This window comes from Apteryx mantelli, chromosome 3 (assembly GCF_036417845.1).
Source record: "Apteryx mantelli isolate bAptMan1 chromosome 3, bAptMan1.hap1, whole genome shotgun sequence".
NCBI lineage: Eukaryota > Metazoa > Chordata > Aves > Apterygiformes > Apterygidae > Apteryx > Apteryx mantelli.
Genome location: NC_089980.1, coordinates 84,388,303 through 84,409,043, shown reverse-complemented (window position 1 = coordinate 84,409,043; position 20,741 = coordinate 84,388,303). Strand labels below are relative to the sequence as shown.

General features: G+C 36.4%; 1 protein-coding gene across 4 annotated transcripts in view; it reads left to right on the top strand.

Annotated features, from left to right (window-relative positions):
• Positions 1-20,741, top strand: part of NT5DC1 (5'-nucleotidase domain containing 1) — a 175,376-nt gene that overhangs the window by 107,231 nt on the left and 47,404 nt on the right. For all 4 annotated transcript variants that reach the window (XM_067293823.1, XM_067293821.1, XM_067293822.1 and 1 more), the window contains exons 7-8: positions 101-275; positions 5,108-5,205. In XM_067293823.1, the coding sequence (XP_067149924.1) occupies positions 101-275; positions 5,108-5,205 (273 nt within the window). The remainder of the gene's footprint in view (positions 1-100; positions 276-5,107; positions 5,206-20,741) is intronic.

The following is a 20,741-nucleotide window of genomic DNA, read 5'->3' as shown; positions in this document are numbered from 1 at the left end:
TTGTCTTTTTCAAATTTGCATATAAAAGAATATTTTTTGTGTGAATTAAGTGGTTTGTGAGTAGGACTGGATAATACATAATTTTGTTTTAATTTTTTAGAAAACTGTGGGACATATTTCCCAGAAGTGAAAAATGACCCAGACAAATATTTACAAAGATGTCCTGAGTCTGTAAAGAAGTGGCTAAAACAACTGAAGAATGCTGGGAAGATTCTGCTGCTAATTACCAGTTCTCACAGTGACTATTGCAGGCTCCTGTGTGAACATATCCTTGGGTAGGTGCAACGTTCATTTCAAATTATATCTGCCAGCATCTTAAGCAACTTGAGATAAGCCTGAACTGTAGGGAAGATGATTTCATCTTCCTTACGTGTGATAACTTATTTGGATCTGAGGTTTCTGGTGGGCCTGTCTCTGGTTGGAGTGCAACAGGGTATCAAGACCAAGTAGTCCAATGGGAGCCTGGGAACTACAACTGACACACAGCACAGTTATATCCTATGTTTTATCATGATGGGGTTAAAGATAACAGGGAATATCTTTCAGGCCAACAGCTGCAACATCATCTGAATCCCAACTTTATCATCAGTCTTTGCTACACTGTCCTATTCAAGTCACTTCCTTTCTGTGCTTCTCCAGTCATGAGTGTAAGTAGTAGTATTTCATTTCCTTGCAGTAAATCTGCATGGAAAAGCTCGTAAATACCTCTTCCTAATGCACGGCTTCTAAGAGATGGTTGTGCATGAGAAATGTGCATTTACAGATCACAGCAGAAAAGATAAAACAAGTAGTTCATTGCACGTAGTAATTGGTTGAGACTTGCAGCTGCTCATGACAACAGCTATTTTTCAGCTGTAATTTTAAGAACATGACAGGTCAAGTCAAATTCAGTGAAATGCAGCAGACACCACTAGAGATGAATTAATCAGTGATGCAAATAGCCAGGTGGGTGACATGGTGAGACTGACTTTATTCATTAAATGAATCAAAGGAACAAAGTAGTGCAATATGAGCCAACTTTGTCTGTGGATTTACAAGGGAACAACAGAGTGAATACAGCAACACAATAAGAAAACTACAGATAAGGTGAAAAACGGAGCTACCCTCCAAAAACAATCCAGCCAGTATCACCTCCGTTTTGTACTCTCTGGGCTAACTGGAATGAGAGCATCAGCTGTGCCAGTTCTCACTGCCTTATACTCACTATTTGAGGTGGAAATCTACCTCCTTGCAAAAGGCAATTCTCCTGATGAGTATCCTGATATGATGTCTGTGAATTATTTATTTTTTGTTTGGAGATCTGTATAGCTGTATATGAATGAAAATGGAGAATAAAACTATAAAATTCTTGTAGAATGATTTTGCATTTCTTTTGTGGATAAAGTTCAAAAAGTTATAGGCATCTGTAGTGATCATGCTGGAAGCCAGTAATAAAGGTAGCAGAGAGGGTTGCCTTTCAAAACACAAAAAGAGAATGGATCATTTTGTCTCTTTCCTCATTAATGTAGGATGTTCTACAGTGTTTATTTCAATAATATTTTTCAGTGACTCATGTAGTGTGGCTTCCAAGACATCTTGAAGACCAAGTACTGCACTGTCCATTAGCCATTATTGAAGTAGTTTTCTTCACAAAAATAATTCTAAACTTTTTATTGTTCTTGCTTGATCCGTATCTCCTGCATAGTTTAACATGACTCTACATTCCCTTGCTGTTTTTTGCACTACTGAAGTATAGTCTAGGTTGGCATCCATCATCCGTTCCCTTAACTTTAATTTGTCTGGGCTAACTGAATTTTATTCTTGATATCAGCCCTTATGAATGACTCCTATGTACTCCTTTATTATATTTCTTTCCCAGCTTCTTTCCAATTAATCAGTATATTTAGAAGTTCATGACTGTACATAGTATTACAGGTGTTACATCCAACAAAACCAAGGATAAAGATGAAGAGCAGAGATGTGTGTGAGATTTTATCCTCTTCTTATCATTGTCTTGGAACTGTTAACTTTCTTGTACTTTATTGAAAAAGTTCCTCTTTGGATACAGAAATTACTGGCCACATAAAATCAGTATTGGGAAATGCATACCTAAACACATCATTTTCTCTTTAAAGAGCAAAGTATTCCAGTTGCTTTCATCTAACCAAGTTGTCTTTAATTGAAAGCCATTTTCATAAGGAGAGAAGAAGTGTCAGAGAAAATCTTGTTTTGAACTAAAATGACAACCATTTCTGAGCCAGACAACACACACATTGCTGGGATCAGTGTGTAAAGGCTTGTAAACCTATTAAAGCAGGTATGAGTTCATTCACACAGGTAACATTATCATGGTATGACTATTCAGGCTTACCTACAGTGAGAATGTGTGTCAAGTTAATTGAATGGGTGAATTTTGGCAGGAGCACACCTAAAGACAAGTTTATGATCATATAGTCACTAAAGTTGAGTGTCATTTCACTTTTTCATGAATGTTAGCTATTTAAAAGCTAGTAATTTGTCTAAGATGATCATTTTGATTCCTTCAGTGGTCCATGGAAAGAAAAGTTGGGCATCATACTTGGAAATTCATTCTAAATCATAAAATAGTGTCTGAAATAAGAGGGATGAATTGCCCTCTAAGAGTGTACGTGTTTCTCCATTGGCTATATGTGCGGTAGATCACTAACTGTGATTCAGCATGCAGCTTTTGGATGACTAAAGTCATGTGAGATATATCCTACTCTCTGTCTTGGCCCTTTACTGTAACCACAAGCCACAATGCCAAGCACGAGCAGTAACTGGAACTGATTTTGTTGTGCATAATGTTGCACAGTAATGTAACATCAAGTATATGTTCTCATAAAATGAGTAGCCTTGTACAAGAAATTTAGCCTGACTCAAAAAAGGCTATAGGTGACATCTCTTTTCACACAAAACACAGTTTTTTCTACAACAAATCAACAAAAAGTTCTTGTTCCCGTTAAACAAATCTTTCTGAAAGACTGCATTCCTTTTTTTTTTTTGACTTTTGTACACAAAGCACTGATCATTGTTTCCACAAGTCTTTGTTGTGCTACTAAGGTATTGGCTTTATTTTGAAAGTTCAAGTTTAACTTACCTGTTGAAACATTGTTTGCACAGTATATTAACATGAAAACTTACCTCTATTGATATCTGTCATCCAAGCATAGAAGAAGCACATCTGTTTGTTCAACTTGAGGATGGATCAATGGGCATTTTGTAAGAAAATACCTTAGAGAGGTGAACGCTCTATGCAAATATTTACTCTAGGGTGAAATGTGACTTTGGTAACAAAAGAATATATGAAAAATAAGGTCTTTTATTACACAGTGAGTGATTCTGATCTCAAGATAGTTTCCCTGTATTTAACATAAGCTCATGCAAACCCTTTGGGTAATTTGATTGCCATTCAATAAACATGTCCTGTATAAGACAGTTCTTTTGATCCCACTTGAAGTTTATTTCATTTTATATTAATAGTTCTACCACTGTTCTGTCCTTTAAGTGAAGCAAACATCTTTCTAACCAACAGAATCTTCCAGACAGAGGAAATTTTTTAAAAATATGCCATTGTAATATCTGCTATTAGTTATATTAAAAAGGTAGAAGTTTACATATGGTGACAAGTGGGGAAAAATAGACAATGTTAAAATTTCATTAGAGAAAGGAAATTTAAAACCATTTATTTTGAAGGCTGGAATGTAATTGAGAGAACAAATTAAAAGGTAGAAGATAAAACTCATAGGGAGAGTGTTAACTTGTTAAGATATCTCAGTTTAATGGAAAATTTTAGATTATTTGAAAATGACACATTTAGCTAGTTTTCTTCAAATAAACGTTTTCAACCATTGATAGTATTTTAGTGCCTCTAACCATCGTGGACTTGCTGTCCATGACTTCTTTGTTCCATGCTAGTATGTCCATTGTTTTTCAAGTGTTGCAGGCAATACAGTCACACAAGCAATTAAACATTTCTACTAAAATAAAATACTTCACATATGTGGAATGTTTATATTTTCCAAAAATAAACAATAATCACTCTTTAAGCAATATTTGTCTAATTTTACATTTTAGTAACTTCTGAAATTTGTAAGTAAGCATTGTTGTAATTATTTCTTGCTATAGTTCCCAGTAGGCTGTTGGAATAAATGAGGTCAAATAGATTCCTTAAAGTAAAGAAGACTCTTTCTAGAGTCTTCTAGGAATAACTGGCCCTTCCAGAAATAATTCATCTCATGGTAGGACAGGTGGCATGTATGTCCGCTAGGGTTGCCTATTTTTCCCACTGGCTTTACTTACTGACTTACATGTATGTTTCTATTTCTTAAATACCTAAGTTTAAATAACATGAGTCCTACTTATATGCCTTGCTTAAATGTTTAATCTCATTTAAATTAATAGGATTTCCACAATTCAGATATCTGTCTGTATTTTCATAAACCTAATGACCTTTGAAAAATCTGAATTTAATGGTGGGATTCAGCTAGCAGATTAAGGCTCCTACTCATAGGTGTCTGTTTGTGAGCTTTATGTCTAACCTCCCTTTAATCAAATGGGTGAGTAAAATTTACTTACCTTTGTAAGTAAATCACTTGATTTCCTGTATTCCTACTCGATAAAGGAAAACTCCTAATTTAGACCTTTCTTATCAGCCTAAGCACAGAAATTTGAGAAGAATTTGCCTTCAGAATAAACCACTCAACACCAGTGTTTTCACTGATCGGTATGTTTTCCATTCCAGGTACTTTCCCATCTGTCTATTCATAGAGATATTCATGTCTCCTGAGGTTAAAATATGTCACGTTATATGTTATCCTGAGATTAAAAAACTCTCTGGTCCAAAGACCATCTTTTTACAAAAAATGAGTGATTCTCAAGGGTACAGTATTGTGGGTTGTCAATCCAAATGTCTTTTCATTTATTACAACCTCAGTAAAAGAACGGCGCTAATGACACTGAACAAACATATCAGGAAAAAAAGTGACAAAAAATGCCATTAAAAAGTGTTTTGACACTTGTTATTTATGTGATCTTAAGTCTTAAGGAATATTTAGGGACAGAGTAGCTAATTAATTACCTAGCTAATTTAATTTCCTTTGCTTCCTAGGCATGATTTTGAAGAGTTTTTTGACATTGTGATCACAAATGCTTTGAAACCTGGTTTCTTCTCCCAAACTCCGAACCAAAGACCTTTCCGAACTCTTGGTAAGTTGCAGTCAAAATCCCCTTCTTATCGGCTCACCTCTATCAAAAAAAAAAAAAAGTGAGAGGGGAAAGAACCAGACTAGCCAGGTTAATATATTTTGATAATCTAGCAGTGGAAAAAAATAAGGGATTCTATACAGGACTCAGTTTCCAGAGATGTTACTAAGAAATTTCTTAAGACTGAGGAACCCTGAGAAAATAAGAATTGCAATATTGAGGATAATGAAAGGGAGAGCTGGGACAATAAGTAAAAATGGTATTATTTGGGGCTCAGATATTGCATCATTAATGAAAAAGTAAGAATCTTTTTCTTTATTGTGCTGACAAGGTCATACACAGAAAGCTGAATTTAGTTCTGGGGAAAAAATGTACCAGAAATATTTTAAAATTTTGAAGGAAATTCAAAGAATGATACAAATACAATTGCAAGGCTGGAGGAAATGATTTGTGATGGAAATGTGGCAATATTAAATGTGTGTACTTTGGCTAAATAATGACAGTGTAGGCTAAAAGGAAGTGCCCCTGTACTCACTTAATTTAATTAAAACATTCTGAAACATTTGGCAATGTTGTCCATTAGGTGATTAAGGTAGTAACAAAAGAGATTTACAAGAGCAGCATTTGTTAAACCACAAATAACAATAGAAATACGTATGGAGCCAGATAATTTTTCCATATTTTGTTAAATATCCTTAAGATTAAGTTCTATCCTGAAAATTAATCTTATATCCAAAATAGTGTGAGTCAGAATATATTGAACTGTATTTTAGCATTTTATGGCAGGAAAGTCAACTGTTCCAGCCCAAAAGAAATTGTGTCTGTGAAACTTTTACAGTGAAACTAAAATGAGCAGTGGAAATATATATTGAAATTGTATTTTAATGATTTAAGTATTTATATAGGAAACATAAATATGAAGAGTCTTAAATGTAATTTTTAAAGGATTAGTTTAAATAGGAAATTGCCAAGTTGACAATTTGAGGAAAAATAACTTTGAAGGGAAATTATATAAAATGAAAAAAAAAAAGAAAAAACATAGAAGGTGATACAACCTCAGTTCTGTAAGCATTTTAGTTAGATATATATATAATGGAAATTGAAAATAAAACATAATTCACTTTGGATATTTTTAAACAATCTGATCAGCCTAAGGAAATTTTCCTAAGGAAATCCTGCTGTGTCTCTGTCAGTAAAGCAGCTAGCAACTTTTGAACCTTTTGCTCAAATTCAGTAAATGTAATAGGCAAAAAGCTCCAAGAAATTTCTGCAAGTCTTTTTTCTGCAAACAAGGTCAGAGCAGGGGGAAAAGACTTCAAATTACTGTCTCCATCGAAGACTACTGTGTACCATTAGCTTGATCACGTTATTAGATACTTGAAACTAGTCACAGCTGAGAACCACAGGAAACTATTTCATAAGTACCAATGTTCATAAAGCTGTTTCTTTCTTATGCATTCAAACAGGAACAGCGCTCCCTGGAGTCTTCTTACTCACTTACTGGTTTTTATTCCTTTTATATTTTGGCATTGCAAAGATGCTCAAATGAGAGTTGGTCAATGATTATGTGAATACTTTATTAGTGCAGAATAAAGAGTAGTTTCTGTTCTGGAGACCTTACTGCCTAAACAGGTAAGAGATACAAACATAATTAGAACAATCCGCAAATAAATAATTTGCTCAAACTACAAAACTGTGAATGATTTTATTTTTTTTAACAAATTTGTGTGCAATTGATAATAAAATGTCTTCTGTAAAACTAACCAGAATATTCAAAGCAAATAATTATACATATAGGACAGGTTTTTAGAGACATGTCTTAAAGTGGTGAATAGGCTAGTTTAAGAGTATGTGAAGTTTTTAGCATCAAAATAGAAACAACTATATGAGAAAGTGTCCAAAATAATAATATAATTTTATAAAGTATCTTTTACTGTGTCAAAGGCTCACTTTACAGAACAAGTTTGTTCATGCAACAAGTTTTATTTCAATTACTGGAGCTTATTTTTCTAAATTACTATAAAAAATGTTTACTCTTGGATCCACTAGTGCTTCAAGAAAGTATTTACTCTGATGTTCATGCATATTTTTTTCCTATTTCAAAGCAAAAATAATGAAATTTTGTGTCCTTAATAAAATATATCCAGTGCTCTCAGAGAGAGGAGTGTCTGAAACACAGTGGCTGTTTTCAGAACTTTAAGAGGTTCTGATTTGAAACAAAGCCTTAAGAAAAATTCTGCAAATTGGAAAGCCGCCTTGAAAAATATGTATTAGAAATGCCACCACGTACTGTTTCAGAAAGAAAGTATGTTCCCTGGTGTCTGCAGCAACTGGGTGACATGAGCATCACCTATCCTGAAGTGATAAGTCTATGCTGAGGAACACAAAGGGAGGGCATGCACCCAGGTCACCCTTGTTTTCAGTGCAAAGGAAGCATGAGCAGGCAGGCCAGAGGTCTGCTCATTCAATAGTAAATTAACTATTCATTAATTGTTTCACTCAATGGTTAGTCCTATGTGATGCTGACTCTGAGGCACAGCACAGGGAACAGTTCTCCCCCATCTAAATATAGTCTCCAAGTCCCAGTTTGAACTGGAAGCTGCAGGACCTCCAGGCATCAGGTCTACAGCCCGAAGCATGAACAAAAAGCAGTCCCGATGTGCCAAGGGCTGTTGAGAGTGCCATCAATTTGCTGACCAGGTTCCTTAGCTACCCTCTGTAAAACTAGGCAGGCCTCTCCGAATCCTATCTGCTTTTTTATTAAAGATCATTGGACTGACTTTGAACACATTTTGTGTTCCAAGTTTTTTGGCAACTTTCTACATTTTCAGGAAGTCTCAAAGTTGATTCTGAAGTTGAACCTGAAGAAGTGGGAAGTTTGATCTGGTCAGAAAAATTCTGACATTTCTAGACTTTTTTGACAAGACACTTGCCTGTTGACATTTTCATGCAAATGGAATTTTCTGTAAAAGAACAGATATACCCCTGAAAAAGTATTCCCCTGATAACTGAAGTAATTGCTTCTGAATCCTATCCATTTCTCCAGGGCTGAGTTTCAGCCACATTCTTCTGTCCATCAGTAGGGCTGAATTAGAAAAGAAATCCTAATAATACATCTAGTAGGTTTTCCCTTCTTTTTTGATGGAATTGTGTTATAAACAGACTTCAAGCACAAAATACGGAGTATGTTCTTAATTTCAAGTACCACAAGTGTTGCATTGTGTACTGGAGCTAAATTCTATTTATGTATAACAGGATTTTTTGCTGAAAATGTTCTAAAGGAAAGGCTTTGAGGTTTACCAAAGAGAAGGATAACTTATTTTCAGTGAATAATTTCAAAAAGGACACTGTGTTCAGTAAACATTTGAAGGAGGACAAAAAACAGGACAACATGACAAAGAAGTCATTGTCTGCAGGATTGTGATATCATATCACAATTTCTGCAGAAAATGTTTCTTCAGTAGACAAGCAATTTTAGAACTAATCCATTTAGAACCATGAAAAATGATTTCAATTGTGCAATTAAAAATGCATCACTACTTCATTTGTGTTTCAAGACATGCATTATTCAAAGGAATCAAAACATTGTTTGAAGTCTCACAAAATTCATGTGACTGCTTTTCATTAAACTGAGGCACTAAAAAGCACAATAATTAGTTGTTTAGTTGGCATAATAATCTTTCAAAGTATCATAATGCTAAATGGAGAAATAGTGTATACATCTCTTTCTGGGTTTTAGAACAGCTACCTGTGTTTTCACCTGGCGAAACAGTTTTTATATAGTTAGGTGTAGCTTATATAGCAAAGTACATATATTATGAGAACAGTGTTACAAGAAAACAAATTCACTCCCATAATACAAATACCCTGTAATGTATCTCATGTACTTGTTATTCACAGGGTTACATTTACTTTTTAGTAGGGAAATTTCTTAAATCATTCTTGAAAGTACTAATAATATCTTGAACTATTCAGGCGAAGGATCTTGTCCAAAATGTTTGTGTAAATGCTATGTTGAGAATGTAGGGTTTTCTATCTTTCCTTTCAACAGCCACAGCCAGCTTAAAATAATATGTCATGCATATAGGATGTGAAGAAATATAGAGCAGCAAATACAGTTCTCACTCATTTGATAATCTGCAGTATACCAAGATTTCTGTAACATTTGACAACAGAGCTTACCATATATCACATCACTTATTAACGGAGGTCAGATTACTAGCCTGACTGCCAGCTCTGGTCGTTGTCAAATACGTTCTTTAGAATGTGAAGTTAAAATAAAAATGCTATAGGTAACTCTAACTTCCCTGAAAGCCTTCTGTAAGTTTGCGTGTACAGGGAATTCTTACTTGGTCCTAAATAAGACTTTAATCTTTTATTTTCAGTTGAGGAACTATCTATTTTGGTCTGTTTTTCTGATAAACTGAAATTGTGTTTCTCATAAGTGTTCAGTGTGTGAATGCACAATGCATATTTAAGGGTGAATGTGCTGATATATCTTCATATATATGTGCATATATATGCACAGGACAAGAAGATCCTTTATTTGAAGTGACAGTGGATGTGATGTTTCTGCGAGATCATGTGCCTTTATTAAACACCTAGATAAGCAGCCCTGCTCACTTTCTACTGTAGAGATTCTTGGGTTTTCAAAGCCCACTTACAGTTGCACTTCCTAGCTGTCTGCCTTATTCCTGCACTTGATTTTCTGTCCAGCTCAGGATGCCTCTCCTACATGATGTAGCCTCCAATTTAGGAATCTTTTTCAATCCTGCAGTTTTTTATGGTTCTCTGGTAGCTGCCATTTTTAACAGCTCACTTCAGCTTTTTTTTCATCCTTCAACTATTCTTCTCTAGTCTTCTAAAAATACAGGAAAATGCTATAAACTGGAAAGGCCAATTAGAAAAGAAAAAAGAGGAAGAGGATATAAAATGGCTCAAGAAAGTCTTCAATTAATAGGGCTTCAAGACTTCATCAGGAGGAGATGATCCTATGTCCGCCATTTAAGTTTTCTTGTGAGACATCTGGGCTTGATTATTGCCAGAGATGGGATTCAGAACTGAGTGGAGATCAGGGCTGATCCTATATGGTTATTTTTAGGCATTTACATTTGAAGGGCTTTTAGGCCCACAGAGTGGGATCTGAAAGGGAGTAGCTTCATTTTCCTGGATGTTAAATGTGTAAGTCTTTTAACTTCTCTTAGTGTCATTCTTTTTACATTTGGACTTGTACTAATTAAGACTTTAGTCTTCACAGGCAGAAGAATAACAAAATTTTACCCAGTAAATATTTGAATGCCTTAAGTAAAACTGAAATTTCTATAAAAAATGTGGAAGTTTTGAAACAGATGATATTGTCCTGCTATAAGCACTATAATTTAAATAGTCTTGCAGTATTTGCTTATTTGAAAAGCATAAAAGCCATTTCTAGAAAATGGTGATGAAACTTTCAATAAAAACACTTTGAGTTGAATCTATAATATAGGCAGCTAAGTTGCTATATTTGCTATGTTATAGGCATCTCAGTTACTACCTCTATATTGAAGAATGCCTTGACAACAAAATCCCTTTTTTTTTTTTACATCAGCCTGAGAAGTTAAAAGTCATGAAAGCTTGTTTATTACTATTATTTGTTCCAATCATCTCTCTTTACTGATCTTGTCTTGCTTTAGATATTTACATGTTAAGATTTAAATGTAGATTCAAATTTAAATTTAAAATTACTTTTAGATTTAGTCCTTAGGTCATCACAAATACAACAGCACAACTGTTAGTGTTTTTGTGCAGAGACCTGATATTTGGCAGAGACTCACTCTCCCAATAGGGATCTGGTCTTTTGCTGCACCTGTGAATACTTACCAAATATATGGGTTATGGTCTTCAGTCTGCAAAGACTTAATGGATTCTGTCATATTTTCCAAGATTTTGTCTGTACTGAAATCCTTCAGCCTCAAGTCATTTCTGGGATTAAATAGGACCTTTTCTTCAATGGTTCAACACAGGTCCCTAGTGCATCTTTATCATGGACCACTGAAGCTTGGATGCCCACTGCTCCCTCCCCAAACAGCAGTGGAGGTCGGAGGGGAGCAAATTCCCTCACAGAAATGCAGCAGTGCACAAAGCATGTGCGTGGGACACAGATGAATCGGAGAGGGCGTTGGAGTGGCCAGGTTATGGGAAGAGTGAAAAGCGTGGGAGGAGGCAGAGTAAGAGCACAGCATGATAGGTAGACGTACAGAGGAGAGGGATTTCACCCTGTGATGGGGTTTTCTGAATTTCAAGTCTTTACTTTTGCATTTCTATTTCTTCTATTGTCTTAAGGAAGATTTTGGAAATAGGTCTAATGTGTCAAGCAGAAATAGCTTAAAGGGAGTCTAACAGTGTACTGCCTGGCTTGGTGCTTCCCAGCTAGTTGTCAATCAGCAGCACGGGATGCGACGCTGCCCCTCCAGGAAGGATCTCTGGGGTCAGGAAGCCATCCGGAGGGGAAGTCCAGGAAAGGCCTGTTTTCCTGCTTCTCAGAAGATACAAACAGAATAGCAACACCACCAGCAGAAGAGACCTGTGTAATCTGCTCCTGCAGTGTCTTGTGTTATTCCTTTATTTAATGCAGTTACCACTTTGAAATGCAAGCTACCACTTGCATACCACGTTTATTTAATGCAGTTGTGCTGGCTGCCATTTTTCTGGAAAGAGTGTCTCTTCTCGTATTAGCCTGTCTGAAAATATTCTATAATGCAGGGCCACATAATAATGCATATTTGCTGAGAGCTCATGACATAATGGCATGCAAAGGTTATCCTGACTGAGGACTGCCTTATCCAGGAGCAGTAAAGTCCACAAATGTTTTACATAGGTCTTCTAAAACAGGTGCCTTTATATTGTTATAACATCCCACAGTAGTCTGAAAGAAATCCATTTCTATCATGGAAATCTTGTTTAGCAATTCTATACAGTGTATTACCACTGTTTTTCATATATTTTCTGGCTATTTAGAAAAGGGAAAGTTATAACTAATAATTCTATACTCTGGTTTTCAAAACTAGATCTTTTTGTACCTTTTTGTACCTAGATCTTTTTGCAGATCTTTTGTATATGTCAAGATTTAGGGTCTCCTAATTCTCTAATGTCAGGAACAGGTTCTGTATACAGCTGACAGCAGAGGACTCACTGTTTTAAGGCATAAAGTACCTAGTTCTGTGCCCAAGTTACCAATAAGAAATATATCCCTACTCTTATCTCTAATAGGGATTCTCATTTCATTCATCATTTTGGGGAAAAGAGGAAATTTTTTTTGAGCAAATAGTTGGTATGGGTGATGAAAGGCTTTATAGAGAGAGATCCTAATGTCTAGTAATAGATCCTGACTGTTTTCAGTGTTTATTATGAAAACCCCAAAAGACTATGGAAATGCCATATGAAGGTGACTCCTCCAGTTGACGCCCTTTCGGCAGCATGGTTAATGTCTGATTCCACATTCTGAAAACCAGCCTCAGGTAGGCCAGTAGGGCTGACAGTGACATACGCAGACAAATTTAATCTCATAAAACAGAGGTTGTTTCATAGCTATTTATCATACACCCAAGAAGTTAAGAGGGTGTTTCCAAAATCCACAGCATCAGGCTCCTTGGCCTTCACCTCCCATCCTTTGTTTAAATGATCTTAGTCTAAAACTATTCCACTCAAATTACAGCATTTGTACAGATATCAGCCACACAGCAAAGTTTTTCTGACAGTGTAAACAGCTGTCTCAAGGACTTCTGGTTTCCCAATATTATTTATATGCTGCAGAGAAACCTTAAAAGAATCAGTATATGTTACCTACTGATCAAAGCGCATTACCAATTAATCTTTTTTTAAGTTTGCTAGATACTCCCTGTCTTAGAACTCTTGAGATCAACAGTTTGGAAATTGTTTGAAAATAGGGAGCTGATCATTTCCTACTGTGTGGTCAGCATGTTTGTAATTAAGCCATGGGATAGGTAAGATGGGAGGCTATAGTTAAGGACCTCTTTTCTAACAATTTATTTCACGTCCGCTAAACATAGTCTTAGATGACGGTGTCAGTCTGGATATTGTTTTTTACATATTCAGCACAGTGGCCTATGTGAAGGCATCAAAAACACATGCAAAGAGCAAAATTAAGTTGGGCCAGCACATACTTGCATCCTTTTGCAGAATGGGTTGCCACAGTCACGGACAGCCACAATATCTTTTTAACAGATGACAGCAAAAAATCTTTGTTCCTTGGCATAAGGCTTCATGTGTTCTGATGGTTTTCATAGCCCTTGGCTACCTTATTTGATGGTCATTACCTCATAAAAACAAAACAAGTATGTTTTGAACATTTTTGCTCCATTGCAGAGATAAATTAGTTAGACATTGGGAAAGCAGAAGGAGGAGAGATGGAAAAAAACTCTTGAGGAGGTTACTATGAAAGTAAAAGTAAATTCATTTTACTAAGTGAAAATATATCGTTATAATCGTGTTGTAAAATGATGCAAGGGGCCACTCTGCACTGATTGTAAACATACCCACTTTTACCACAGTATAGTTAGACTGGTCTAATTTCTGTATGTTGCCACTAACCATAATAGTTAGACTGTGTGGAAGCCAACCAAAGCAAGCCAAGCTTTCCATTACAGTACATCCTTTTTGGCAATCTGAGCAGAGGGGCCATTTCTTTCTCCAAAGGAAAGGAATGGAGGGTTTTTCTTGGAATGGGCTTCACTGGTAGTTGCTTCAAAAGTGCTGGAAGGCCAGATTCTCATTGCATCATTTCTCTATATTCTCACAGATGGCTGCTCTCACTTGGGCATTTTAGACATGCCCACATGTCACTTTTCTTAATGGGGGGAAAATGGAACTCAGCAAATGAGAAGTTAAAGGTTTGAGCAGGCAAGTTCTCTTTCTGTTTTGGTCAGGAGGGTACAGTGCTGATACCACTAAGGCAGTTTACTGTAAACCTGGTGGTAGGAGCATGTGCCAAGCTCTGAGATTTCAGCTGATCTCCCCTCCTAGATGGGAGGTACTTGGTCATCAGGCTGAGCCAGGCTTTGGAAATTGGGTTGGATGCTGCTTCTTTAGCTCCTTTGGCTAATGCCTCAACCATATTAGCCAAAAGAGCTGCCAGGACGTGGGCTAATTCTTCAACATTTTAGTCTGTTTTCCCAAAACAATGAGGTTTATGCACATGGTATGTACAGGTAGGAATTTCTGGCCATCCCCTACTGCTAACCTCTATTTGTAAGCCAGTATTTCAACCAAATTTGAGTATGGCCTAGTATTCTCAGAAATATTACAGATTCTGCAGGCTATGGAGGAAAAAAGGAGTCTGTCAGTCCCCGCTCAGAGAAAGGCTGCAGCATAAACTTACCCCTTATTAGATACCAGAGGATCCACACAGGAGAGTCTGGTTATAAATGATCCAGCTACAGGAAAAGCATCCATGAGACCTTGCATCTTATTAGACATTCAGTGAATCCAATTGCGAGACACAACTTCATAGGAAACTAGGCCCCATTATTTCCACCATTGTTCCTCAACAATTCCTTGTTTATTAAAAAAATAAAAATAAAGTCTTTGAAATATGACATATGTTTGTTTCTGAGTAGCAAGATGAATGCTGAACTATGGATTCATTCTCCAATGCTTACCCTTCTTTAAAAGAAAAAATTAAAGTAAATGTGTCAAGCCAAGTTCTTTATATGTTTGCATAGTGTTCAAAGTACCTTAGAGGATAAAAGGAATAAGAAGTAATTCATCCAAAAATCAGAACATTGAAAAACTGCAAAATATTTCTGCATAAAGACAGCAGGGGTTGCTTCAGCTGGTTACCTTTGATATTAAATACTGTGTTTGGCACTAAACTGATAAGAATATTACAGAAAGCTATTTCAAAGAAAACTAAAGCCGCTGCTTTCAAAAGCTGGATATAAACAATATTCCTTTGTTAAAACTGGAAAACATGTTTAGCATAATTGCCAAGTGCTCCAAAAACAGATTTCTTTTTCTACGGAAAGCGTATTTTCATTTTTGAAAGGGGCTGCAGTAACTAACACTACTGTCAAATCCTATTTATTGATTATATTACATTATACTCAAGGCACAGATAAAAATCAAAGTCCAATTGTTTAAGGTATTGTGCAAACACCTGATAAGAGTCAGTTCTCTGTCTTCAAGGAGTCCACAGGCAGACCAGAAGAACAAATGGTAGAAAAATAAAAGTATTATTTTTTCATCTTAGAGCCAGCGAACTGAAGCACAGACAGATTGAATGACTTAGCCATAATCATACCTCTGGCAGATCTACATATTTAACTAAGATCTCCAGTGTCCTAATGCAGAAGCAGTGAAGATGTGTAAACCATATTTGCCAAAGGACTCCAGGAGACTTTTGATTGTGAGAATCCTTTTAGCCCTTTCCAAAGATCCATAATGGGAAAATTAAGAAAACATAATTACAATTAATTCTGTTGGTTTTATTTTTTATGGTTCAGTGATACACCCCTTATAAGTTTAAGTAACCAGATCTACTAACTTGATTTGTTCTACACCGGAATTATTCAAACCAAATTAATTTGAAATCAATCGCCTAGCATAATGTTTGTTTTGGAAGACAGTTCTGTACCAATGATTTTTTAAATTGGTTATTGGTTATCAAGTCATGCATATGTTTAATCTTAATGGAAAAAACTTTCTTCGTAGAGAACCATGCTAAAAACCCTCTTAATTTTGGAATTATTTTTGTCTTCCCACCATGTGTACTTAGAAGCAGCTTCTGTCAAAGAACTGTTCTGTGACATAGGCTGCAAAATCTGTAACTCATGATGATGCTTTAAATGTGGTTGCTGAAGAGATTGCATCACCATTTGAAAATAACAGCTGTTATAACAATGATATACAGTAGTATGTAAGCTATAAATAGAGTTAAATATAGTAGCTCTATATAATTCTATTTCAACATATTCACAGTGTGCTCGTGGAAAGTCAGGATATAGAAAATCCTCAGTTGTAGTTTTGTGATTGCTTCTCAGTGTTGCTATTGTGGGTTTTTTTCGTTTTTTTTTTTTTTTTAAGTGTCTCCATTCTCCAGGATATTAGCACAGAATGGAACCATGAAACAGTCCAATCTGGACTGTACCGGACTCATCAGAGAGATCAGGCAGGATAGTTTGCACGCCTAGGAAGCCCAAATAATCAAAAAGCATAGCATGTTTTTCCATCAATATGGGCTACTATGGAGCTGACAACCCTATCCTCTCTCTGTTGTGAAAACTACAGAACTTGAATTGTGTTTCATGTACTAGTCTTTATTTTCAAAACCAAAGCCAAAACACCTAAAATGACCAGCTCATGTTCCCAGACAAAGCTGTGTTTAGCAAACAAACTTCTTTGGAATAAAGGAATTCTCCAACACATAAAAAGGTTGTTAAAAAGAGATTGTTTACCATTTTTTCCTTCGTAATCTCTGGGAAAGCATAGCCAAATGCAAGATCTAGAAACAGAGCAGTCAGTAGTGAACATAGATCACGTATTTATAGTGTGATAATACTCTAACAACATGTGATGCTGAAAAAGACTTGGGATTTATGTGAGTTATGCTACAGAAAGCGAAGACCCAATACCCTGTGGAAGGCAAAAGCAAATGCAAATCTTACACCTATAAGCAGGACTTGCAGCACTAACTTTCTGTGCAGCATCAGTAAGACCATTTCCAAAAAAATACTTTCAGTTCTCATATTTACCCTTCCACAGAAATACTGAAAGTTTGAAAGGGCTGACTATGATATTATGTTTGAGGGAGACATAAGGTCACTTTATTTAATTTACTGAAGAGAGCATTAAGATGTCTTAATAACCAAGTAGTTTATGGTTCTTTGACATCTGATACAATGGAGCCCAGGCTAGGATAACATAATACCTGAAGAATGTGTAGCAATTATTTATATAGATAGTTCAATATCCAGCATAGCAATTCTAGAATAGACCAAACTTTATTTTATTTTTTTAATATTCCCTCTGGTTAGATTAAATATTTATTTTCACCTTCATTTTTATTTCCCAGCACACCTAACAGCCTCCATGCAAGAGTAGGAAGGGAAGTAAAAGCTAAACTGTAGGACTTGTAGGACTGAAAGAAAGAGTAGGGAAACAAACCATGTGCAAGCCAGCAGCTATTTTGACATTAAGTGAACATTACTTCCTTTTGATCTGTATTGTGTATTTTTTAATATAAGATGCTTAAACAAATACATCTTATCTTAAACAAATACATCTTATTTTGTCCATGGAATAAAAAAAGGTCCCACTGGGGAGCTTATTAACTCATGCAGATCGTTACCAGACTTTACTGATGCTTACAAGTAAGACGTTATGCCCTCGTTATCCTAGTTTCAAAATATGGCTTCTCTTCTTGCCATTTCTATATCATAGAGATGGATAGTGTTCAGATGCTAATTTTGGCCATTCAGTTGCTGGCCTCTCCCTTAGGCAAAAATTGACTAGTAACAACATCAAAAGGGTGATTCCATACATCATAAATCACAAAGCTCTATTTTGGAAATAAATAAATAAATACTAGGCATGGATATAGAAACCACTGTGTATAGAAACCACTGTAGCTATCATTTTTGGATATTACTCAGCTGACTCCCATTATAGTCAATGAAGAGCTAGCCAATAAAGTCAGTGGAGAACTGTACAGCTGCCCAAAAGGAAGTGTCTGCACTACTACTCTATTGAATACATTGACTCCATTGACATGCATTGCCATCTATTGTGGCTGTGTGCCCTGTCAGAGGCCCTTTAAGTTATGTTTCTGCCTCTGGAGCTGATCCTCAGCCATGGTGCACAATTCAGTTCCCTAACTCTGCTAACTGAGAGCCCCAGGGAGCCCAACCACATGGGGCCTGTGGAAATGGCAAAGGATCTAGGGGAGACCCATGCCCTCTCGACTGGCACCATAGGGCATCTCAAATGTTGCTAGACACCAGTATTTAAGCAACTGAAGACACCAGTATTTAAGCAACCAAACTGTACCAGGCTACCTGCTGACTAGAAAAAGCTGTGATCTGTGCAGGTCTATTCCAGTGCCTACGGAAGCCAAGGACTGGCTGCCTGTGGGACACTTCAATACAAGTTCACAAAATTTACCACTGCACTGAGACTCAGTGCAACCCTGTGTGAATTAGGTTGGTGGACCTTTAGTTTAAACTTTGCATTATAGTCCTTAAAGAGCTGTCAAATTCCACAAGGTATTTCTGGAAGAAAGAAGGATTACCTACATCATGGCAGGGGGAGGAAGTGATAACAGTATGACTTTGGGGGGAAAAATCTTTCTGTGGTGTCACATAGATTTCATAAAAGTTTGCAGGGTTTTAATTTATTTTCCTTGTCTGTGTAATTGTTTTCTTCTGTAGGATTCAAAAATAAGTAGATGATTAGACAGAGAACCCAGTAAAGAGTTACCTTGTGATTTGATTTTAAATTTGCTTAGAAATTGGGATTGAAACAGTTTACAGTAGAGTCAAAATAGAGGGTTGTGTATGGTACATTCCTGGCAGATTCAGGACTGGCAGCCACTGCAGAAAGCTTCCTTTCAGCATAGTTTCCATGAATCTGTATGTGCTGGTTTCAATTAAAAAGCTTTAGAGTTCTCTTGTGTGTTCTTCCAAAATGTCAAGCTTTTATAAAGGTTAGTTTGTAGAACTATTTTTCACAGAAAGCACATACTGCTTTTTATACTGCAGGCATCAGATCTGCTACTGAAAGAAAGTAGTGAAAGGACCTGTTTAGGAAGCCCTAGAAATGAGCTGAGAATACAACTGGGAATCATGATGAAAACCTGGGCTGAAATCTGGTTCGCTTTGATAAATCACTGAATCTCTGCCTCTGTTTCCCAGTTTCTAAATGCCAAGGCTTGATTAATGTTTATGAGGTGCTCAGAAGAATCTACAATGCATTAAGTGGTGTAGGAGAGCTGTAACAAATAGCAGGTGTGGATTTATCATGCATGGGGGAAATCTTAGGTGGGTAGAGAACTAGCTGGTTCTGCAAGAATCAGTGGCCAGAGAACATGAAACTTTGACATTTCTTAGCTGACGAGTGATCGTGGGACATGAGTGATCATTTAGATCAGTAACAAGTCCTCTGCAGCTGATGTTCAGAAGGGAATTACTTCTTACAGACTGAAAAATTGGGAGAAGGTAAAGGTGAGGTACTGTATTCTTCCTTTCTCTCTTTGTTATTCACCTCTTCTTTATTATTTGATTAGGACTCCAGATGTCTTAAACTTAAATATGTATGTTGTGTGCTTTGCTAAGTAGAGTTAGCGATCCCAGGACTTTTTCTTTTCATTAGTAAACACATTCATTATAAACTGATTCTCATCTGTTGTGAAAAGAATTTATATATTATTACTGTCCGCAGATCCCAGGTGTCTCTGTGATACTGCCAGGCTAATGCTGAACATTCCAAGATGACTATTTTTTTCTGGAATAATAGTAGCAAAAGATTTTATCTGTGAAATTCCTGCATACGGAGGTCTTGAACAAGATTCTTGATTCTGAGAAACCAGGTAAATCGCATTTTCACATAGGTAGTAAGTGGTTTTGCAAACCACATAAAGTGCACCGTTAAGGTACTGGAAAAATATATTATAGGAAGTGTCATGGGTATCGTTTCCCTTTTACTTCTTCAAAAAAAATCATTAATACAAATTTTTCATATCGGTCTTCTCAGCAAAGAGTAACTAAACTTACTTTTCCAGAAAGGAAATGTTTCCTTTCTTCCTTCCCAACTCCAGCCTGGTTACATTGTTCTGAGATTTACGGTGATAGTTTGACACATAAAAACTTTTTCTCTTTCTTAGAACATTAATTTCCTAATGTTTTTCATTCAGGTTATTAAATATGAAGTTATACAATATCTCAAAATATTGAATACCGATTTTGGGAACAGAGTTTCTTATTCTTTCCGATTTCCATTCCCTGGCATCCCAGATATATATCTGGCCTAGCAGGCCTTAAAGAGCATCTGAAATCTCTGCCAGTTGTTTGAACCTTGTCACATTCTTTGCCCCTCCTTTGAATTCATCCACCAGTTTTTGTCCACAGGGCCACAAAATTGTCCCTAGACCTCAAGACTGAATTTACCATCAAGTCCTTCCCTTTTTATTCCCTTTTACCTCCTTTCTGCTGCAGATCATAATTCTTGATACAGAACTTAATATGCACACCCTGCATAGACAGGAGCTGCTAAGTGTCAAAAGAGGCTTGGAGCAGGGAAAAGAAGATAAAAATTTTGCTAATTTCTCTGACCTCAGAGAAATTTTCCCACTGTTCGTCATCTCAGCACGCACAGCCTGAGCAACATCAAATTCCAGTTACATGTTCTCTTGTCCAGAGCCTATGTAACTGCAGTTCTGCCTCCCTCATCTTGATCACATTTTGTCCCCCTAAGCTACTTAAAAGGCTCTTGTTGCCACTGTATCAAAATACTTTATGATGAACCTTGTTGTATTTACCTGCACAGTACCT